We start from the raw sequence: 25540 nt of genomic DNA, 5'->3' as shown, positions 1-25540 counted from the left end.
TGATGAATGTATATGCTAATTGTATTACGTAATTGTATATCTATGTACTGTAAAGCGCTTTAGAGTGGCTTATGTTAGCTAGATAGGGCCCTATATCAAATGTTGTATATTATTATTATTATTGCTATCATGACTGCTATATATTCTGCAATATGATACTCCTGCATGGTTTTGATGATTATTCTTTCTAACAATAGTGTACAGGTATGTTTTTTTTCGTTAAAATTGATTTATGCATAAAAGGTTATAAAAGAACTCTTGGCTAGCACAAATGTCTCTGAACATGCCTTAATAAGTTAATGAAAAGAGTTACCATCTAGCATCAAAAGTTGTCAATAAAGCTGTGGATTTTTTTAGCAGCTGTTCATTACAAAGAATTTCTTGAATTCTTTCAGTGTATTCGGGGTTGGCAGGTATGAATTTTTCATCATTAATGGTATAAACCACGAGCTTTCATTGGTGTACATTGCAGTCTTTAGTATTTTGCACAACTTAATTTCTCTCTCCTGGGCACAGTATGTTGAATATACTTATGTATATATACAGCAGTGTAAGCTTGCTTTGAATAGAATAGAAATTTCAAAGCGGACTTAAGTGTTAAACTAACCAGACTTCCACTAAAACCTCTCCAAGCTCCTGCCCATGCTATAGCCTTCACTATTTAACTAAATCCCGACACCACAAGCACCTGAACCTGTCATCATCAATCACTATTATCTCTGGTGATTATTGTTGATGTGTATCCCAGGTCAATAGCACTGTGGTGCGATACATCTTCCGCTGTAGGACAGTTTGCCATTAGATCAACACATTACATGTTAACACATTATTGATATTCCATCCCATATTCCAAGTATTTATCACAACGGTTAAAGTTAATGGCAGGGAACTATTACAACTAGAATTCATGTTGTAAAAATACCAATTACAATAAATCAATGTAATCTCAATATGCTCTGACCTGATCAACAGAATATCGTTATCAAACCAGATCACAGGACTGATTATGAAATGGCTACCTTTTCAATGTATCATTAGCATTTTATACACCTCGATCTGCATACAAATATGTGCAGATTATCTAAAATTAGTTCATGCAACAGTGATTAATAATCAATTAAAGTGCATGTACAATAGTTAATTTGATGATTCAGTATTTCAGTATTTTTCTACCAAATTGGCAAGATTTAACATCAAAGAATATACAGTAGATATTATAGCATACGAACATGCACAAAATGAGCAAATAAGTACACTGGTTTGTAAAATGAAATATGTGATGAACATATAATAAAACTTACTAAATCTTGGCCATATGGATGAAAAAATGTAACTCGCTAGCCAATTAGTCAGATCTTAGGTTGAGGATAAATAAGACTACTACAAGTCGCTAAGTTAGCTATATAATATATAATTCTACTTCAAACGTTTTCAAATCAAATTCCATGAATGGTTGAGTTTTGAACCATAATATGTAGCTACAATGATGCCCAGGTTTAATTTTTGTCACAAAGAAAACCGATATATATTTGCAATAACTACTATTCTATCCCAATTACAACCAGCTGAACTACTCGATCACGCACCCTGCACATGTACAGTTATTATAAGTACATTACCGTGCTATTTGCCGGTATCTTGTCATTTCCGTTTAAACTGATCTAATGAAGATTTAACGATTTTGTATAATGAAGCATTAGTTTTCAATATGGATAAATGTACAAAATAAATTTTACACAATCACTTTGGACTATATCCACCAGGCATTCGGCCTAGGCTATCCCTAACACTAACAGGCTATAGCAGACGATTCTGTTAGTCTAATACTCGTACATTGCAACACGTCCTACTTTAGACATGTGTTCATTTAAATCCCGCTTGTGTAATAAGCAGATGAGACCTTTAATCTGACCTTTTGAAACATACAAAGGCGTTTAGAATATTGAATTGGCTATTGAATGACATTTCTATATTGTTTGGACACAGTCTATTTCCTTCTAATGTTCCGCATGTTGGGAGTTGCAACAATCCAAAACTTTGTCAATGACAGTAAAAAAGCAATACATATTCACATACAGTACCGCAATATATATAACATTTATAAAGGTGATAAGATGATTTTTTAAGGTTTGTCTTACCATGTCGATGCCGTTTTCCCAGGACACCGTCCTTGTAAATCACCACACATGTGTATGAGCCATGGCAAGCAGCCGTTCACATTTACCCCACTGTTGACATCACGTGACATAACGACAACCAATGAAAAAAGTTTTTGTCCAAAGCTTGGTGAACTCGGCATCGTTTTTGTTAAACTCAAAAGCATTGGCTGCATGAATTAATCTCATTAATAGGTAGTTCGGAAAAATAAACTGAGCCTGAAATTATATATATACAAAATTAAACTGATATTCAAATTTTCATGGAAACAACATATTTTAGGCAAAATAAACAGAGGTCTATATTATTAAGCTAGTTCTAGATCTGATAGAACTAAGTTAGGGACTAAATGTGCCATGATGTGACGTCCGTCGTTCGTCTGTCCGGCGTCAACTTTTTACTTTAAACAACTCCTTCTTACCAAAAGGCATAGGATGATGATGTTTGGCCAATAGCATGCTGGGATAAAACGCCGACCAAGTTTATTCAAATGAATGACCTTCATCCATTTTCAAGGTCACATGGGGTCAAATATGTTAAAATATTTTAAGGACTTCTGCTGAATAAACAAGAGACCTAGGCTGATAATATTTGGCCAGTAACATGCTGCGATGAAGGGTACACAGTTTCTTCAAATGTATGACCTTGACATATATTCAAGGTTACATATGTTTAAAAACTTTAAACAACTTTTCCTGAATGACCTAGAGGCATAGGGCGATTGTATTTGGCCAGTAACATGCTGGGATGAAGGGCTACTAAGTCTGTTCAAATGAATGACCTTGACTTATATTCAAGGTCACAGGGTCAAATTTGTTAAAAAAAAGTTAAAAACAAAACCTCCTGAACAACCGAGAGGCCTAAGGGTGATGGTATTTGGCCAGTAATATGCTGCAATCATCATCACAGATAAGGGCTACCAAGTTTGTTCAAATGAATGATCTTGACTTATATTCAGGGTCACAGGGATCAAACGTTGTTTAATTTTTTTTAACAAATTCTTCTGAATAACCAAGAGGCCTAGGGCGTTATTTTGTCCAGTAACATACTGGGAGAAAGGGCTACCAAGTTTGCTTAAATGAATGACCTTGACTTATATTCAAAGTCACAGGGGTCAAATATGTTCAAAACCTTTCAACATAACTTCTTGTGAATAACCAAGAGGCCTAGGGTGGTGATATTCGGCCAGTTACATGCTGGGATGAAAGTTACCAAGTTTGTTTAAATGAATGACCTTCACCCATTTGCAAGGTCACAGGGGTCAAATATTTTGAAATCTTTAAACAACTTCTGAATAATCTAAAGGTCCAGGATAATGATATTTAGACAGAAGCATGCTGGTATGAAAGGCTATTAAGTCTGTTCAACTTAATGTCCTTGTTTCACTTTCAAGGTCACATGTTTAAATCTTTTAATAGATTATTTTGAATCAAACACTGGTATTTTGCCTGTAGCTGTATTTTAGTCCAATTTTAAGATCACAAGTGTAAGATTATTACCAGATGAGCAATACAGGCACATCGGGCCTCTTGTTTTTTTTATAGTAATACCCTTATTTTTTTATATGATAAAGTCAATATCTAATTTTACAGTCAGAATTTCAAACACCAGTGTTGCCTAATCTATTAAAACATGTTGTTGTTGCCTTAATAGTTATCTTTGTCTTTCTGAGATCTTAGTTCAGAAATTCAACAGTCATACTTATATTATAAATCTGATAACAACAGTTGAACACACTTTCTTACAGAAAGAACCTGAAACAATCATATTCCATCTAAATGATTTTGGGAGTTTTCCCAAAATGCCCAGGCGAAAGAAGTTAAGTGATCATGAAATCTATGGCTTCTGAAATTAAAACCGATGTACATTGAGTATTCATCAAAAGAGATAGTCTATTCAGACAACTGTAATACAAGGTAGAACTATAAACAGTTCAGGTTACTTTTTTAAAATGTCATCAATGCATTCATTATTTGTAGATCCTGAGCCCTAAAGCCCATTGCATCAACACAAACTTTTTCTAGACAGCTTCTCTTTGTTCCAGTGACTGAACCTCTGATACCCATAGTGAACCCATCACCTGGACCTTCAGCTTCTGCAGCATTCTCAACATTTATTCTACATTTTTTGATGAATTTAATAACTATGAATTTAATTAATACAAGTCAAATCATCAATCAATAAAAGTTGGATATATGGATTTTCTAAACCCTTATTCATGTGTCCATCTCATGGACCGACAGATGGAAAACATGCCTGTCCAACGCCACTTAATGTTTCATGTGGAGGAATAAAATGCATCATTTAAAGACCTAAGTTATTAAATTTCCTGAATCTAATAATTCCCCTTGGATTTGCAACTGCTGTAAATTAATCACAATTAAGTGTGGAAGATTTATCTCCCTTTAGACCAGTCCCTTGAAAGAGAAAATTTACAAAACATCATCGAAAGCTTGAGGTTGACATTTTTCTGTTGAAGTCAATATAAGGGAAGTGATGTTTCTCCACACAAGTCGCTTTAATTGTTATTTTCTCTAGCTTAGGCCTTTGTAAAATGATTAACTCACTCACCCCTGAAGACGCATTTGAGCTCTCCCAATTAAAGTTTGGAATAGTTCATTATGAAGCTTCAAGGTTAAATGAGTTAAATCACTTGGACATTACAAGTAGGCTGTCACAGATACCACAGACAAAATTTTTCAGTCTCTAAATACTGGGTGGTTTCATATCTAATTAATGTTTTTGCCATTTTACAGGCCGATACTAATAATTGCTTCTACTTTGCTAGTTAGGATATACCTTTATACCACATGGTTTTTGTATTAACCTATAGGTGAGTTTGTGTATTTATCTGGAATGTGTGAGTGTAAGCTGGGCAAGTGCATTTTACATGTAAACAAATTATACACAGGCAAACACTATTTCTTCTATGGTTAAACCATTTAGTTGTTCACCTTACTATATGGGCATTAGATTTCTATTAAATTGATTATTGAACTTCAGTTGTCATTTACTGTTAGGGAATTCTCTCCTTGTATGTATTAGGACATTCTTTTGACAGATGATGGGCTAGTCAACAGCTTTGGTACATTATATTCACTTACTGGATTCAGACCATTTGATATACTCCTGAAATTTCTATTTTATTTTTTCATTATTAAATGTACACATTCTTTTTCCTTATTCTTATGCAATATATATATTTACTACTATTTTTGATGTTATTTTATGAAACATACTGTTGTGTTATTTATTTATATGAACATGTGTCAACCGAATTCATTATATGAAAGGCAGATGATAAAACTTCTGTTATAGTATATTTTGCATTATTGATATTATCTATAGGCCTACCAGTAAATTACACAATACATCTCCAGCATATACGCAGGCATACACACATAGGGAGATATTAGCCAGGTGGTATAGGACTAGTAGCTATAGTTAGCGCCTGATAAGGCAGCTCCTGCGAATTCCTCAAAATTGTATCGATAAATGTCTATGCTAATTGTATTCATTGTATAAAATTGCATATCTATGTACTGTAAAGCGCTTTAGATTGGCTTATGTTAGCTGATAGGGCGCTATATCAAATGTTGTATATTTATTTATTTAAATTCGAGGGTAGATTACCTCCCTTTGACTGTTTGCAACAAACACATAGGCCACTTTCGTTTATCACGATCAAAACAGTTGGACCAGAGTTGTTCTTGCTTTCCGGCAAACCTTGACAAAGCCTTTCAAGGCCTGCATAAGCATCGCAGAACCATCAGGATTTATACTCGAAAATGTTAAATTTAAAAACAGGCAAACCGTTTGTTTTTGCATATTAAACGAAAAGGCCCCAGATGTACGTTTAGTTTTTTAAGACATCAGCATTGTTTCTTAAAATAATTTTGGGTTGACTAATTAGTATTAATGATCAAATTATATATGGATTTATAGGTTACGTAAGAGTAAACAGGCAATCCGATTGCGTTTTATTTTTGTAACATTGATCTTTATCTATACATTTATTGAAATATTACTGACCTATCTGACACCTTAGTGTGACCTTGAAAGTTCAAACAAATTTGATAGCATTACACTCCACAAAGGTACATGACTAATTTTCAGGACATAACGTTTCGGTGGTTTATCATAATAATAAACTTTATTTATTGAGGATACAAAACCTGTTTAGCAAAGCTAATCTTCCACAGGGTTTGAAGACAGAGATATAAACTTATGTACCCTTGATCCCTGTGGCTTTATATTAGGTCACTCAATAGCCCTTCACCAGAGCAAGCTTCAGACAAAATATCATGACTTTCGGCTTGTTGAGTCTGTAGATGTTGTTCAAAGGAACAAATTCATGATAGACATATGGATGACGGATGCAGCTCACAGGCAATCTGTCTCAAATAAGCTAAAAATGTTCATGGCAAATTTTCAGTACTTTATTGTAAAAAAGTACATGTATTTTTATATAGGATGTTCCCTGAAACTTCAACTTAATCATTTTCCATTCAATGGCTTTTTGTTTTCCTTTTCACTGAATTTTTTGTTTTGTTACTGTTGTTTTTCCTCTTCAGAAAGTTTGTGTTATCATTGTTTTTCTTTTTCTTGTCACTATTGTTCTGATCCTCAGTATCCTTAAATGCCATGTCTGCTTTCCTCTTGACCTTATTCGCTGCCTGGTTTTTGAAGACTTCAGCCTTGTCAATGGGTTCAATGATAGAACCCAGCTTGGTAACAACTTTGGGTTTGATGAGGTTCTTGAAGGTAGTTTCTGGATTCCAGGTGTTGCCCACTGGTGCTCGCACACTCTGCTCAAACTGCTGTACATTTGCATACGGAAAAGGTAACTTTGACACCTGGAAAAGCAAATACATTGATCAGTGATATTTACTGTATACTATGACTTTTCACACAAACTCGTGTTTACATCTCAAAACCTTACCACACAAAGTTCAATGTGACATAAGCAACATTACATATGGGCAGAATTATGTAATATTTTTCAATAACATGGCATAATGATGTGAAATCAAAAACCTGACATGAACCGTTTTTGATTTCACTAGTGTTGAACTTTAAATATTAAGGCTATTAGCTCAAAAGCTTAGTAATAACATATAGTAAATTATTTAGTTGTGCGAGTTCTGTGAAAAGTATTTTGTTTTTGTATCTCATCCCAGTTTCAGATGAGCAAGTTTTAATGTAACTGTGGATCCCATTTGCTAATATGTACAGAGGTTTTAATGACCTGATGTTTGCTAATATGTACAGAGGTTTTAATTACCTGATGTTTGCGCAGGGATTCATCCTTAAGCTCACTAATGATGACATTTCCTAAGTGATTGTCCTTCCTAGGATTGGCAGGTGCAGCCTTAATGATGAATCTGAATCAAAAACAGCAAAACACATACTTAACAAAAGTTTTTCTATAGTTTTAAAGAGTTATACATGTTAAAAAATATTTATTTTGGAAATACAAAAAACGCATTTATTCCCAGGGTGATTTCCTGCATGTGATTTCAGTTCACTGAATTATAATTTTCCGAAAACATTTTTCATGCACAGCATCTTGAATTCATAAAGCAGTGTAGTGTTTGAATATTCATATATTTTCATTTAAAGGAAGTAAAATCTGTTTATTTCCATATTCTTTTCTACTTGTATGACATGGTTAAATTGTGCTGAATAATTCATAAAAGGTATGATCTGGATTTTTTTTTATCAAAGTTTTTATTTCAGGTACAAGTAATTAGCTGATGCAGACAGTGGTACTTCATCTGCTAACAGTTTATCATTACTGTTAATTTTAAAGTAAAAAATATCAAGTAATAATGCCATGAAGGCACTATAAATGTACACCGCATAGTACTAATCTATCATCAAATTGATATTTTATTCTCAACTTACTTTTTTTTCTTGCGCTTTGATATTTGGATACCAGTGCCTCCCCACTCGCCCCAGCCAGGAAGGGTGAGATCTATAGCTTTTGGGGTGTCGCGGTCCATTATCTCTTTCTTTTCTTTAGTAAACTCGTCAACGACATCATCGTTCTCAAAAGCTTGAGCTATTGTTAGCCGCTGCTGTTCATCAGTATCTAACTCATCATCTTCGTCATCATCTCCTGTCACTGCAGCTGGGGTTTTAATATTTGCTAGCTTTGATTCGAATGTGAAGAGTTTCTTTGGATCAACCTGTACCTCGGTACACTTGTTTTTATGCTGGTTTGAAGAAACCCGAGAACCTCTTTCAGTATTTCTACTGTTGTTTTGGTCCCTTATGTCTCCCTCTTCAGCAACCATTCCATCCTCAATATCTTCTAAAGTCTGCTTCCTTGTTAGGGTCTCCGTCATCAACCCTTCATCATCTTCCTCCTCCTCTTTATCCTCTTTTGTTACTTCTTTGGAAGTCTTAACCTGCTTTAATTGGTTCTTTTCATACTTTGATTTGTTTTCTTTTCTTTTCTGCTTCTTCTTCTTATTTTTTTCTTGTTTTGTACTGACTTTCGATGGCAGTTTTTTGCTTTCTGGTTTTGTGTTGACCTTTGGTGATTCAAAGATTTTTTCAATCTCATTAATATTTGAATCTTCATCGGATTGTGGCTCTGGTTCTGCCCTGTTCAACGACAACTTCAATACGTCCTGTTGAAAATCAGTATTGACAATCGCCACTGGTTTCTCAAATCCTGTTGCTTTGGGACGTTTAGTTCCTGTGGACATCCATGGATTCTTCTGTGCCTTATTCCCTTCCTCAGTTGTACCGTCCAGCAAGGCTGCCTCGTCTTCACTGTCCATAGAAACGCCTCCGTCAGAGTCACTTTCCCCAGTTTCCATGGTAATCTTGTTGGTTAGCTCTCGACTCTTTTGCAGCATGTCCTGGACAGACTGACGAGCCTGGTAAACATCGAGTTTTAAAATCAGTACATCATACTACAACACTTATGCCTCACGTCTACTGTGCACAACATTTTCTCATACAACTATATATCATGACCCTCCACCAAAACCTAACCTGACCCAAAACTTTAACCTTAGATTATCCGTGATTGTGTTAAATATCTAAACATCAAATTGCATATCTAACAGTATGGATGGAGAAGCAGACAGACATGTGGATGAACAGGTACAACAAACCAATGTGCCCAGGAAAACTGTCAGTCCTTTAAATAAACATGATAATGTCTGATAAAAACCACCAGATTTTGTTTTTGTCAGTTCTAAGAACATAATTACAATGTACTGTAAATTCTATAAAATGGAACTGGGCTAGGTATCATGCTCCCATGTGATATTGAAGATTTCAGTGAATAAACATTCAAACTATTAGTTGAAATAGTCAGGAAAAGGCAGATTCATTAAAGTACCTTGCAATTGTTAAGAGGATACAGGAGATTCTGTATTAAAGATCTCCTTAGTTATCTTGAACAATAAATTTACCTTATCATCATACTTGGCATATATCATTTGCTTCTTGGCATATTTGCTCCCGCCGCGGTGCTTCAAATTCATCCTTTCCTGTGTAAATAAAGAAAATTTGTTACATCTTTTGTTAGGTACATATTTCTCAAAAATGGACGAATATCTGGGATATAACAGGGAACCACAGTGTAATACAGTCTGATACCTAAAAAGACTTGAAATTAAGACATTTGTATTCAGAAACCTTGACTTCACTAAATTGTTTTAATATTCAACAGGAGAAAACCTCATTTCAGACTACCTGTAGAGTAAGAATTGTCACCTTTTGTTTAGTTTAAATGTATAATACCAAATGATATAGCAGAGGATTTAACAGATTAACTAAGAGAAGAATGAAAATCTAGCATATCTTTCAATGTATGGATGATATGACGGTTACTGTGGTGTATACCTGAATGCGCTGTTTGTTGACGTCATCTAGTTTGTCCTGGTATCCATCTGGATCGTTCTTTTCGAGCTCATCCAGTGCCTTTTTCTCATTCTTCATCTTCTCCTTCCTCAATACTTTGTGATATCTGGAACAAATGAATTTTAAGGTCAGCAGTGACAGTTTCAAAAGAATTTTTATAAAACTGTATTCATTTTTGATTCCACACATTTTTATTTTCACATCTCCATTAAGTGCTGAATTTGGAGTTTCATCATTATTAAGTGTGGTATTTTACTTTACTAGAAATGTTGATGATTGTGCTTATTTTCATAATGCATTTTAATGGTCAAGAAATAAACGGGTAAGACAACATTTTCTGTAAAAAGTAATGGTGACCTTGACATAGTGAAACTCCAGTTCTATCAATTCTAATGTATGGTCAAAATCCATTTTAGAAATGAAGATGCTACAGTGATGCTAACAAGGTGGTCCCACCATTAATACTAACTTTCACACATAACCTTGACCTTGGATCTTCTCAAAAGTATTCATCCTGCTATCATGACCTATCAATTTACGATGTTCCAGTGACATCAGATAAATGGCACTTGCACAATCATGTCCATAATGCTAAAACCCACACAAATGAACAGACCTAGAACTGCATCCATGCAACTCTGTTTATTAAGAGATAATGGAAGAGTTACAAGCAACGTTACTGGATAAGAGAAAATTAATAAATTTTGACCTTCTGAAAATAACACAAGCATTGACTTCATGCCGGAACACTTTATGGCCTTTGACCATGCCTGAACACTTTATGGCCTTTGACCATGCCTGAACACTTTATGGACTTTGACTATGCCTGACTATTTTATGGCGTTTGACAGTTGTTACTAATACTTACTTTTTACTTTTTATCTTTTTCTGCCAATGGGCCTTGGACTCCTTATAGGAAAGAAGAGCCCTGTGTTTTTGAAGCTCTGATCTCCTCTCTCTGGCCTGCATGATGAAAGAACATTATTCTTACGAGTGCAAGTTTAGAAATGAATTGTTAGGTGAAGAAGGAACAACTTTCAAAAAATTAAAATATATGTTTTCTTTAAAAATCAACAGTTAAAATGCATAATACTGCATATGTACATTTTCTCCACTTAATTTAAACAAAAAGCCTAATATTGAAATATACTGCGTATGTCTGCCAAAACACTTATCTTTTACCTTCATGACGCTAGAGCCTTGTATCAAAATTTTAATTTCCCCCAAACCTGAAAAAGGGTAATTTCCCCTAAAACCTAGATTGATTCCTGCTTAAATTTACCATAAAACAGTCGCACCCAATGACTTCAATTTATAATTAACATACAATAGTGGCATATCTACGACCTACATTGACCATCCTACAAATGACTCTTTGTCCTTCATAATCATCCTATGGAGAAATCATCTGCTCTACCATTCTACAGAGTTACTAGATAAGTTAACTTTTTCTTAATATCCAGCCCTTTAATTTGTCTGGGCTATTTTTTAAGAGCCTTTCATCTCAATTATGTCATACAGGATCCCAGAATGATTATGGGTACTGTGAAACACTTCTTTTTGTGTGTACATCGTTTCAAGTATGCCTATAAGTTTTATTTGTATTTTTTTTCCATAAAATTCACACAAACCTCCTCAATATTCATAGCTTGTAGCGCTCTTTCCTCGGCTCTCGTCAGCTCCTTGTTGTTGGTTGGGATATTCTGATTACCTTGAAGCAATGCAGCCACTTCCATCTCCAAAGGGGTTCGAGGCTGTAACAATGACATTACCATTAACCCTTACACCACTGTAGATCATAATGGACTCATCCATATCAATGCATGGTAGACTCTACTAAAGTTACATAGGGGTGAAAGGGTTAATGGATGATGGGAATCACACAAGATTGCTGTGTGCCCTCTCCCACACATGTTTAGAACTGTGTAAAAATATACATATATCAAAAGAGCATTACCAGGTTATGGACCTGATTGGAGGAAATAAAGACACTGTATGTGTAGATTACTTTTATAATTATAAATGGTCTTGGGATAATAATGAACTGTACAATATTAAGAATACTTGTGAACTGAGAATAATCTGGTCTCCTGCTCAATCATGCATACTATATATTTATATCCCCTTATAATTGTATCACATCATTACTGTGTTTTTCAGTGAATACATTCATATCTTAAAATATGCGTGTTAAGTCTGAAATAAGACTTGAAATAATAGCACGCTGTTAGAATGGAGACAATAGAAACTTAGCCAAGATGATAAAAATTAGACATCAAGAATTACCTAGGAAAGCATGCTTTCTTTCTACAATATTTGTGAAATTTTAATAATGTTGCTTGATGAATTTCATTTCATACGAAATGTATGTTAGCTAAAATAAAGATTTCTTGATGAGTTTCATAAATCTCATATGCAATTGTATAGAAGTGAATTGGAGATTCTCTGATCATTTAAAGCAAAGATTTTTTGTGATTTATTACAAAACAATAAAGTTTTTAGATCAATTTTGGAAAAACTTAGAAGGAAAAAAATGTATTATAGATCCAATAAGTACATATATACAAAATGTATACAAATATCTGCAAGATTTGATGGGAATAGAAAATTTACTAAAAACATAATATTTTAGGAAAGAAACATCTACTTGGCAATTTATGAGTAGCAAGTTTGTTGTTGTTTCTTGAGCAGAGCAGGTTTGTACAAAATTTAATGCTCCAGAAACTAATAAAAAGTACCTGAATAGCTACCTTTACCAATCATAATGAACACTTTTAAAAGCATACCTGTACACTATAATTAGCAAAATACACATAAGGCTACAATTGCATGGTTTATATTTGTTGGGATGAGAATTCTTTAACAGTATTCGAGAAATGCTCCAGAGACTATCCAGAATGGATGAATAGACAAAGCCAACTACCAGAATAAACTCAGAAACCATGAAAATGCATTTGGACTGGCTACCATTTTGAAAATATCAATTTTTCCCCTGAGCTTTTTTGACGAAAACGAATTAGTCAGTGAGATTAAGCATACCCCATTTGTTTGCACAGAAAAAATAGTCTCATCTTTCTAACGTGTACGGTAAATATATCGTAAAAGGTTTTAATTTCATCACGTTGCCTTTTCCGCATTGCGGCATCGGTTGTTTCCAAATTTGTGACGTCACATCATTGTTGAGCTGTTGTGACGTCACGCCCATGTAAGATAGACTCAGCAAGCATGGCTATCTTACATGGCCAGCGCTATCTTACATGACCGGATATGAGAGAAAAAACATCTGACAATTTGTTCATAATGTGTATAACTACAAAATGAAGATGAAACTTGTACTCACCTTGATCCCTGCAAATTTCCTTGCTGTATGTAGTTTTAATGACGGTTGGTTTAGAGGAAACACTATCTGCTCTGCCTGGTAAATAACAATAAATATGTGTCACACAAAAAAGTTGTCATTATACATCAGTATCACAAGAAAAATCAGCTTCAATAAGTTCATGATAATATACAGCAAAAGTCTTTCTTTTCAAAATATCTGTATCCCTTTTCACTTCAGATATTCATTTTGTTTTCATTTCTCATACATCCATAAAATCAATGGCATAGATAATATCCACCTTAATTTAAATTGAACATCCACAACACTCCTGTTTATTGATGTACGATATGGAAGATCTCACAACATCCAATTAAGGGTCATGTTCAGGTGACCTTTGTATCAGTCAATCTGACAACAGCTTACATTTTTTTGTAAGTGATGATGTAATGATATATATATATATATTGGAACACGGTAATCTAGTGGTAGGACGCCAGGCTCGTGACCAAAGGGTGGCGGGTTCGAGTCACGGCACGGCACTAGCTGTGTTGTATCTTTCAGCAAGATACTTTACTCCGCTTGTTCCAGTCTACTCAGCTGTAAATGAGTACATGTTTGGGCAGTGCTAGAATTGTAGAATGCTAGCTGTTAGTGCCGAAATGGCAGCTCCAGCTGTATGCTCCCCAGGGAGTTGAGAAAGATGTTTGCTGATTGCAAAGGCCCTATAACCATGGATAATAATTTTGTGAACCACGTTGAGACAACCAATGAACTAGGTTGTGATAAGGCGGTATATAAGAACCTCGAAATATTATTATTATTATTATTTGTCATACTTAAAAACAGAGAGATATCGATGTTCATTATATTATGGTGACATCTCTGTCATTGTGCCAAGTATTCTTATAAGGAAATATTTATGTTATTTGTGGGTTTTGTTCAAGACAAGGGAGACTGACTGCTCTGGTCATGTTATAGTTTAAAAACACAAAAACTTAATTAACCTATGATAGTCTGCACAGTATCCAAAAGTAATAGTGCCACAGGAAGACTTTGATGCTGGACAGAAAGCTGAATTGAAGCATGCGAGAAAGCTGCTCTTGAACTGGCTGAAAGCAGTTACAGCTCTGATGTGAACCTGAATGGGATGTTGGTAGATCTTCCACACTATATATATCATTAAATGGAAGTGATTCGAAGATCAATATTGAAATAATATCTTTTCAATTATTTTAATTCAAAACAAACTTCCGATCTCCTGTCAGATTTGGTTTACATGCTAGAATTTTGATGAGGTGGATTGTACCCATTAATGAATATACAATGTGTACCATTCTGTTCTCCTTGACAACGGGGTCCCATTTCTGTAGCTCCTCACTTGTCTTCTCATATGCCACTGACCGTTCAATCTACAAAATGAAATGTTAAGTAAGACAAGAGATTTTGGTATGAAAGAAGATTTACATTTTTAAACATTGAATTATACCTGACAAAAATAATTTGTCATCCGCATCTTGGTACTTCATATGCCTATATACAGTATGTTAATTAAATTGATTTTTTTTTAAACATATTTTATTTCTGAAACGCATTACAGCAAGTGGATTAGGCACAAGGTATTATTACATCATTAATTCCCTTTGCCACAATAAATACTGTACAAAATTCAATATTTTGCAAAATTTAAATAGATACAACCAGTTGACAAGTTAAATCTTTTGCTTCAAAATATGTTAGAGTTTTCTTAAAAGCTATAGATTTAACAAACCTTTCCCCGTTCATGCTTTGGTAAGGGAACAGCGACCACTTTGCTGCGCTTGTCTATGGTACGGAGGTGTTTTTTGAGTTCCCCATGATTTGTGGTATTCTTGAGTGACCCGACCAGTTCATGCAGTCTCACTTTGGCTTTTTCTGTCAACCACAAAATGATGGGGAATATTCTTCAAAAACAGGTAGTGTACAATATGATATTTTGGTATTCTTATTGAAGAATTCCATTACCTTTTATAGAACACAAATCACTATCCCGTGTTGCCAATGAAAATGTTTACCGACTCAAATGAACAGCAGTATGCTATAGAATGCTCCATCTTGGAATGAACAAATAAATTTGTTTGATTATTTGTATGTCGTTCAACATCCTCGCGACAGCTAGATACGGTCATATGAAGACCGTTGCCTTGGGTGACGCAACCGAAACCAAATGGTAGAGATGAGAGAAAGGAAAAGATTTAGATCAATTTGTTTGATGTTACCTAATGACCAACAGTATGTTTATACATTGTTCTGGTATTTATTTAATTTGATTGCAGTATAAAAAATGTCTTTTGAAAGAGAGATACAGTAAATTTACTTCAATGGAATGTGTATCGGAGACATTGGAAGATATCAATATTTGCAGATCTTGTCTAAATGGCCATTTAAACCCTTACTCACTGGATAGCAATCGCACCATTTACTACTGTAGGTACTTTAACACATCATATTGGTGTGGCTACTGAAATATTCATTCTTACAATAGTGTAAAGCTTTTCTCCCAGTTACTGATTTACATCAATAATTTTAATTCGCATAAATAAATTTAATCTAAAAAAATAAATTTTCATAATCTTAATATGTTTGTAATATGAAAAGGTTTGAACACTAGTTTTCAGAAAGGAAAAATAAATTTCACTGTTGCTATTTTCAGATAGTATAATCACATGGAAGAGAATTCTTCCCGTTATTTCCAGGGAATATATCAGGTATCAAGGAATATAGATTTCACTTACTGTTATTACTGCCAGTAAAGCCAAACTCAGATACTTGAGCTGTGGGAACTGTACGCTGACTTTGACGATTACTACAACATCAACAAATACAATGAGATATCATGATTACTTCATTATAAATTTAATAGATTCTGAATACTTGCGGAGATGCATGATGCTAGTTTTCCCCACTACGGTTAATTATAACATGCTGATAGTAGCGTGTCCTTGTTTGTTTGTAGATAAAATTATTTCATCATCAATTTTATGATATGTTGTTATAGCAGAGACAGACTGTGTTAGGACAGAGGCTGGGATCTCTATATGTATTCAGTCACTTACTTCTTCTTTCCATCTAAGGAGCTGATAGAATCAATCAGTTGAGCATGCTTTCTTGCATCTGGAACCTGTAAATGTGAATTAAAAGAGTTTTAAAAGTATTAATGTGGTAAACTGCATTTTAAATCTAATTAACACTCCTTTGTTTTATGAACCTAAACATGTTAACACAACATCATGATCTTAAAAGAACTGTTTTCATAAAATTAGCTCCACTTAAATATTTGAATAGTCAGCCTATAACAGTATACATTAGTGAAAGATGTGCATGGATTAGGTTGCCTTACAAACATCAGCTGTAGGGAACTTCCCTTTAGCTCAGTGGTAGAGCAGCGGGCTGGAGAGCCAAGGGTCGCGGATTCGAGACCCAGCGACGGCACTATCGTTATCACTACTCCTCATCCTACTACACATTTATATTCATATTAACACACTTTGTATAGTGTATACTAGGAAATGTTCACCACAGTTTAACTTTTGCATTTGTTTCACCCTTTGCAATGAGATCGAACTGATCATGACAGCAAATATTGGTACACATATACATCTCATATAGCAGTTACATGTGAAGGGTGACATTTACATTAGGTTATTATGGATTTTCATGGTGAAGGGCGAATACCTGACCAGGTGAAAGTGTTTCCTGGTATACAGTATATATATGAGTGAATCGTTTATTTTATCTTCTTGATGAAAAAATTAGCCTGGTTTGATTTGATTTAGTATTGTTTAACGTCCTATCAACAACTATGGTCATTTAAGGACGGCCTCCCTTGTGTGCAAGATCCATGTGTGTAGTGTATGTGTGTGTGTTTTGGGAGGCTGCGATATGTTCGTGTTTGTCTCCATGTGATAGCCAGAACTGTTGCCGACTTTATAGTGCTACCTCACTGAATCATACTGCCGAAGACACCCAGCAGGACATCCCAACCGATCACATTAAACATGTACTGATAACAGGCAAACCAGTCGTCTTGATAAAAAATAAGGCTATTCAAGATATGACTCGTAAATGTTTGTAAAACATGCAAACATATTCTTTCCTACTTTAAACAGAAATCAAGGTAAACACAAAATCTACCTAAAGAAATGGAGCTACACACAATGTATATATAGTAGTGATGGGCTGATGATCAATTATAATCGAAAATCGATCGGTTTGCCCTTTCTGATTCCAATTAACAATTATACATTCCATAATTGATATAATCGGTTCATCATTGAAATCAAAGTATTTTAATTTCTTACATGTAAAGTATGCTTTGAAAGTCATATATTCTTATGATTGATAAAAATGCAAAGAAGTTATCTTGATAACCTTTAATTACTAAAGAATGAAACCTAATGTATAGTGTGTCTAGTGATGTACATGTAACAGTAGTAATTATCTCACATTATATGGGTATTCAGCCAGAAAATTATAAACCGATTGTGCAATCGATCATTGATCAGTTTACCTCATCTGATTACAAATTGATTATCAATTATGATTTTAAATCTGCCAATTACCCATCAGTATGTGTATAACCAAAGTCAGGAAAGCCGAAAATATAGGTCAAACTAACCTGTATTATCCATAGATCTTTTGGTGAAGCAGCGGTACTTCAAATAATGATGTTCGACAGTTGATGGATTTTAGTAATAGAGAAATGGAGTTATGCCCCCTACAATATTTTGTAAGGACATAAAAAAAGTTGAACAGCAACTAACAGTTACCTCATCATCACTGTTACCACCAAAGTCACCACCAAGTTCATCAACATCTTCAGCATCCATGGAAATCATTCTGGATGTCAATCTCTGAAAATGTCACAGTTAAAAAATTATCATACAATAATGTTAAAATACAAATTCTTAATCAGAACTTTCTTCACAGAATAACATTAATTTAATGCTGCTCTTAAAGGGGACCTTTGTTTCAAGATTTTTGCTGGCATGCTCACAACCTTTTGGCTTATAAAGTGAGGGCCTAGGGTAAATGAATAATCCTGAAAACATGTAATAAAGCAAATCAATTTAATTATTATTCAAATTCAGGCAGAAGAGACTGTTTGATTTAATGTTTGAATATTGTCGTAATATTAAACAATATTTCTGTGATAAGTAGTTTTAAGGATTTACACTATATACCAGATGTATAGCTTCATATGTGTACCTGTTCCTGAAGAATATTCCTACTATAAGAATTAAATAAATAAAATCAGCTAGATACCCTCTCTTAGAGTTAATGGTGTTGATCGACATGGACCCTTTACAGTAACAAAAAGGCAATTCTATTCATCATGTATCAAATTAATTCTTTCCCCTCAATAACATTTATAATTTACATATTTGGACTAGGTCAAACTTGAGTAACCAGGCAGCTGCAGTCAGGCTAAAAATATGTCAAAAAATTGAATGTATTTGGTTCAAATCTAGTGTAGTTGTTTAATTTATAAACTTCTTATTTATTTTATAACAATTATGAATCAAATTCTTTCAACTTATATCAATCACTCTTGTTGGCCCGGGCAGAGAGGAAACCGGACTACCCAGAGAAAATTGATGTGATTGGGCAGGTGACCCCATATCTGAATTTCCTCTGGCCCTGACACCAGTAGACTTGGACATATATCTGTCAAAATGTCCAAGTCTGGTGTCAGGGCCAGAGGAAATTCCATATACCTTTTCTCATCTGATCCAAGAATTGAACCCTACTGGCTGCCTTTACAAGAGGTGAGTGTATTATCTACTGCTCCAACTGACCACATGATCATCACCTATTTTTCTGTTTCACCTGTCATTGATCTCTTTTAAGTATATATATGCATGCTTCTTGACCCCTTGTCCAGACCAGGTACTTTATTCAGTGTATGCAACGCAACTCCTGTTTAGCAAATTAGCACCCAACATTGGTATTATGAAAAGGTGGTATTTGGTCACATGTTTTTAGCGTTGAAGGCTTTCTATGAGGCATAGATGTAGCACAGTTGGTTGGAACCTTTGTCTAAAAGTTTTTAGGACCTGGGCTAGAATCCATGCCTGGTGGTTGCCATTAATTTCCACAGCCTGTTACATAGTCCAAAGTAACCAATACAACATTTTTTTGATGAGGTGGAGCAGAAATCTACAATCACAATATTTGTAGCATAACTGGATTGGGTCGATCGCTGGCAGCAAGACAGCTTAATTGATAGAGCATCCGTCTGGAGTTCGGAGGGTCCCATGTTCGAACGCCAGTCTGCACCTGCATTTTTACTGCTCCAGTGTTACAGTTGTACTTGTGACCAACCTTTCTTTCAAGAATTGGGTGTATACTTGACAAGGGGATAAGCAAACTATGTTGTAAATAGTAATGTCTTTGGGGGCGAAAGCTTAAAAACAGAAGGAACTGGTTGGGCCAGCAATTCACCAGATAGTTTAATTGATAGAGCACCTCTGTCTAGAGTTCTGAGGTTCGATTCCCTGTCTGGCCGAGTGGCCGTGCATTTTAACTGCTCCTGTTACAAATATAGGTCTTGGTGGAGATCGTCAAAACGTTCCAATTAATCAAAATGTCAAAATCGATCTAAACAAAACACAAATAATATGGATAGGTAGCAAGAAGTGTAGAAATGATATTTTACCACCAGAATAGGTCTCCATTGGCATGGAGGAGGAACATTTTATGCTTCTTGGAATAGAATTTCATGTGGACCTGATTCAAATCTAAAAGTTAAATTTTGATAAAAAGCTAGTTAACCTCAAGTCTATTCTTAATTCTTGGAAACAAGGAACACTTACACCTTTTGGTAGAATACACATAATAAAGTCACTATTAATATATCAGTTAAATCATGTTTATTTCTTTGCCAAATCCAAGTAAGACTAGTTAACCAGAGGTCCCGGGTTCGACTCTTACTTATAAAGTTGTTTGAACATATAAATTTGCGTTCATCAGTTCGTGGCATTGCTAATGTGTTCATATGACCACAGGAGTCTGACGTTTAATCAACGTAACTATAACAATCTGAATATGCAAAAAAACTTATACTATTTTGTTTTATATGTAGATGTATATCGATTAAACGTCAAGATTTCTGTGCTATGACTGACATTTGTTTGATACGACAGATACCCTAGGACTACTATTTTGTAGTTACAATACTGCTCCGACCTTTGCCAACTGAACTTATCTTCAACTCGACCCTATGCATGTGTATGGTATGTGTGGACCGTACGCCAGATTTACCGGTTGTACCTGATGGATATTAACAGATCATGATCGTGCTACAGCAACAGTTAACTATCCTACACTTTACAAGGATAAAGAATAATTATTTCATGTTGAAGGCATACAATATATGTGTATAGTGATGCGTTCAAGTATAACAAAATAGTTTCTTACATGTGTGTTCAGCGGACAGCAGATGTCCCATGCGTGTTGTCAAAGACCTGTTTTTGGTTGTCGAAAATAGTTAAGGACTTTTATGTAAAATTGTACAAAAAAATCTGTATATCTGTAGTGATTTATTTTTATCAGCCATCCCAAATTTCTCTATTACATGGACAAGGGTGTCTTTTATCAATATATATATTAAAGCCACTTTACGGTAGCACTGTCCAATCGGGAACCGTCGGCACTTTCCGTAAACGAGAAAATACCTCGGGAGCGATCGGCACTTTCCGTATATCAATTGCCATTAACTATGGTTTTGAAACCTAATCCATGTAATGTCATATTAGTAATCAATCTTTTATTCTCACTTAGTTAATTTAATTATTCATGTCTGGCGTCTTTTACATGTAATTGCCTTGTAATAATCTTGTTGCTTGATTAATAACTTGCAAGCAAGCCACTTAACTATATTTGGTCTATATATAATTAATTAGCAACCAATATTTCAATTTGCTTGTGTAGCTAAATTTGCTCAATTTTTCATGTCTTGCTTGTGTTCTTACATTTTTTATTTTATTTTATTAACTTAGTTATTGATTCTTTTTTCATGTTTATGTGCTTTTTGTTATGATCCTTGTGGTATGCTTTGATATTAATCTTTTTGTTTTTTCTCGGTTTGTCGGCCTAAAGGTATTTAAACCCATGTTGTATTTGTCATTGGATATACTTACATGGTATACTTATGATATTTGCTTTATTTCTCGAAATTAAGCCAACTATTGCTCACTTAGCACGAAATTAGATCCAAGTCTGTGTGATTGTACTTATATGGAAAAGAACCGAAGACACCTTTAAATTTGGGCTAGCCGGTCAAGTTAAGGTCATTTAAGGTTGACTCACACATTGCTTTTAACCTAATCCTCACCAATCTTCATTAATTGTATACATACCTCTACTTTTTCAGTCATTCACTTCAATGTAAAGGTCATTCAAGTTCGGTTCCTACATTTTAAAAGTGCATTACTTACGCATGATATTAAAAAAAAGTTGAAAAGAAAAAATGGCGATCTTAAATATATTCCATATACATGGTCCTGAAGAAGCCCACTGTTCGGGCGAAACTGGAAGACGTTTCCTAATGAAGAAAATTCAACTGATCCCGAGCTTGTTGCGATTGACACTTATATATATAGTTTCCCCTATTCTCCAATCGCCCTGCATACTGGTTGGTATCCAGGCAAGGGATAAACGGAACCAACCGAACCTGAACTCAAGTAACGGTGTTGGCTCTACTCCTGGATCGATATTCCATATACATTTACATTTAACATATGTACTGTACATCTGTAACCATGCACAGGTGTGACCATAAGTTAAATTTTGCTATTTTCATTTTAAACTTAACTTTAAGTTGTGTTATTCTGTAAGGTTTCTCATCTTGTTATACATGCATAATCATATTTCGTGTTCCCTGATAATTTGGCCTATTTGTATGGATATTTGTTTCCCTAGCACGCAAATATGGCACCTACATGTATGGAAAATTGTCCATTGATCACGTATATGTAACCACAAATGTAGGTTGTTTTGAGAAACAAATAAAGTTTGAGAACTTTAATAACAAACTATTTTATTTGTACGTAAGGAAACAAAATTTCACAACATATTACAACATTGGCAGATACATTTTTGAAATGATTCTACCAGTAAAAAAACACTCCTTAAAAACATGTGCCAAAATATAGAACAACGGTTTTATGGCAGTTGTTGGCCTTGCTTCTCACCTTAACAAAACTACAAACAACGCTGAACTGGAATTCAAGAAAAAACTTGGAATCAAATACAATGTACATATGGTATTATGCAAAACTGTTAACCAACATACTGAACAATCCATGTTATTTATATACATATAGGATCTTACAGGAGTTTCCATTTCATATGAGATTTACGAAACGAGTCTAAAAAAATTTCAATTTAGCAAGCCACTGGCGAGCTAAAATGAAAAATTTGTGATGAGTTTCAGGTAATTTCATATGGAAAGTAACAAGTGTAAGATCATTTTTATCACATAATCTAGTTGTGTGGCATTTCTTTGTGTAAAGCGACAATTTTCATGCAAACTTGAAATGTAAAAAGCCGCCATTTTGACTCCAGTGAGTAAGTCTGTGACGTCATGTACTTGACCTAGGCGCGACGTCACAATTGAAATTTACAACCAATCACAGGGCTGATAGGTCATATTACATGGGTTAATACGCAAACAAATATTCACTGGATAACACAGTGCATTATGTGATAAGTATCAATATTCAATGCGTACAATGTATTTCACTTTTAGATTATACTTTGATGTAACTGACCTGCTAAGCATCCATTCTGAGAAGAGGTGTTAACTTGTTTGAACTTTCACCTCTACACACAACTGATAACTTGACTTTAAGAGCAGATTCCTGAGAGTAATTACATCTATGAAGTAAATCTTGAAAGAGTTATGGCTCGATTAATCAAAGTTTCATACTGCATGGTGTTTTAGTGCATGATACATCATATATTGGTATAGTATATTAAAGTGGTACATATAACACCAATCGTACAGTATATAAGTCAAGAAGGAGCCTTATTTTTATAATCAGTATTTAGATATTATTTTGACCTCAGTGTTAGTTTTGAGAGTGCTACACAGATAATTTACTCATGAATAATGTCCAAAATATAAAATATAACTTTATTTATTTTTTATTTTACAACAATTATGAAACAAGTTATCGCAACTTATATTAATCACTCTTGTTGGCCCAGATGTTAGCACGTGTGGGTCTTATTGTGGGAGGAAACCGGAGTACCCGGAGAAAACCCAAGTGGTTTGGCAGGAGACCCCATAACTGTTCAAGTCCGATCGGGGAATCGAACCCCAGTCGCCTTGGTGAAAGGCAAGTGCACTATCCACTTCGCCACCCAACCACCCAATATATGTCCAAAGGTCCATAAGTCATCCAAAGGACCATGTTGAAGAAATATTTTGTTAAAGTCACCAAAGTTCAAGAGTAACTTTACACTTATTTATGCGTCCCGTAGACTTATTATCACAGATGCTCTATTAATTAACAAAAAGATTGTTTGTTTCAGTTATGTTTTCATAAAATCTTGGTTATGTCTGTTGATGTGTTATACAGATAAGATTGGTTTGTACATTGTATAGATTACATACATTACTTTATATTAAACATACATATCACAGTATACACACAATACTCTTACATATAATCTTGTAATTTTTGGGGGTTTACATACAATTTTTGCTGTAGAGCCTGTTGGGATTCATCACAACTTCGTTTAAACTCTGGCAGTGTAGACTGAATGCCAAGTGTTTTTTGTAAATATATGCCTTGCTTCTATCTTACAATAAATGACAGCAATATACAATATATCCCCCCCCTTCTCCCTGAAAAAAAAAATGATAACAAGATATAAGATTAAAAAATAATACTTATAAACAGCATACATATGAATATTTTAATATCAATCATGAAGCAATAAAATGTGTAGTCAAGAATTAATGTTTAGGGTCCCTTGCACTATATGCTCCAATCATTTAATCTAATGCCACAAGCCACTTAAAGATTCTTGAAAATGTACTTCCACCACATTAGATGAGAAAAATAATAAAAAAACTTTCAGCTTTTAACATGGAGTATAACTATGTTTTGATTTCATAATGTTCATAGCATAAATATGCTTATTTTCATTCATTAAATCATAACATCAGGTTATTTTTGTGGAAATACCTGGTAAGCCAAAGGTCACATATACATCTGCTGTGCAGTTTTGTTTTTCATATGATGTGATGTTCACAAAATGAAAAATCCCAATGGCAGATAAGATAAGTTCAGTCTTTTGAGTTGAATGGTAAGAAATCGACTGTTATAGATATCTTTGATATTTCTTTGGTGACTGAGTAACCTGTTGACTAAAGTTCATCATATCCTTCCTCGAATACTTAGAGATGACGAGTACAAAACATTGTACTTGGCGCGAGTCCCCTGGAGATCGTTCAACTAAGATTGTCGGACATATTTTTAAGGTTTCCGAATGAAATATCCTTGTTTTGACAACAGTAAGTACAGTAGCCATGTTCCTTTCAGCACAGGGGACCACAGCATCTAATACTGTACATGCGGCCTCAAGGTTAAATGATATAGTCTAGGAGCTGTTTATATTCTGAGGTTAATGGAGAATAGCAAAAGGATCCCTGGGAGAGTTGAAACATATATTTTTACAAAGTTCAGTTTCTTATTTTTATAACAACCTTAACTAAATGCCATTTAAAAATCGACAGCCACAATTCAAAAATTGAGGAAGAGCCCATATAATTATTCAACTTTACCAGCATATGGCTATTGTAACAAGAGATCCCAGAGGGATCTTGGTGCCCACCTTTGTACCATCTTCATTTATAGTTCTTTGTCAGTTCGATCTTTTCTCTTCTTTCCTCTAATCTGTTTGATCGAGTCATGTTAACAGTAAATGCACCTTGAGGTAACTTTTGATCTAAACTTAATACTGATGTGTATGAAAGCCAACCTTCAAAGTGAGTTTGTCATTTCACATATTTACTAGTACAGTACTTAATGTGAAAGAAATAGAATCGATCATTGCAATATGAGAAAGATCTGTTTAGTTCTTCTTTTAATCCATTTTGTTTTTATGATCAGTCTCAAAATATAACAT

General features: G+C 34.5%; 1 protein-coding gene across 1 annotated transcript in view; it reads right to left on the bottom strand.

Annotated features, from left to right (window-relative positions):
* The window catches only part of LOC110450723, a 39259-nt gene extending 18374 nt beyond the window's left edge, over window positions 1-20885 (bottom strand). Inside the window, exons 1-14 of the mRNA XM_021498393.1 lie at window positions 20819-20885; window positions 18169-18252; window positions 16456-16520; window positions 16135-16205; window positions 15132-15274; window positions 14695-14772; window positions 13382-13456; window positions 11673-11795; window positions 10910-11004; window positions 10024-10147; window positions 9591-9668; window positions 8065-9047; window positions 7442-7541; window positions 6849-7013 (exon numbers count right to left, since the gene is read on the bottom strand). Coding sequence (XP_021354068.1) covers window positions 6849-7013; window positions 7442-7541; window positions 8065-9047; window positions 9591-9668; window positions 10024-10147; window positions 10910-11004; window positions 11673-11795; window positions 13382-13456; window positions 14695-14772; window positions 15132-15274; window positions 16135-16205; window positions 16456-16520; window positions 18169-18237 — 2169 coding nt within the window. The 5' untranslated portion in view covers window positions 18238-18252; window positions 20819-20885. The remainder of the gene's footprint in view (window positions 1-6848; window positions 7014-7441; window positions 7542-8064; window positions 9048-9590; window positions 9669-10023; window positions 10148-10909; window positions 11005-11672; window positions 11796-13381; window positions 13457-14694; window positions 14773-15131; window positions 15275-16134; window positions 16206-16455; window positions 16521-18168; window positions 18253-20818) is intronic.
* Between the last annotated feature and the right edge of the window lie 4655 nt (window positions 20886-25540).

Source organism: Mizuhopecten yessoensis, unplaced genomic scaffold, assembly GCF_002113885.1.
Source record: "Mizuhopecten yessoensis strain PY_sf001 unplaced genomic scaffold, ASM211388v2 scaffold5459, whole genome shotgun sequence".
Taxonomy (NCBI): Eukaryota; Metazoa; Mollusca; class Bivalvia; order Pectinida; family Pectinidae; genus Mizuhopecten; species Mizuhopecten yessoensis.
The sequence above is the reverse complement of the archived record's forward strand: the minus strand, read 5'-3'. Positions and strand labels throughout refer to the sequence as shown.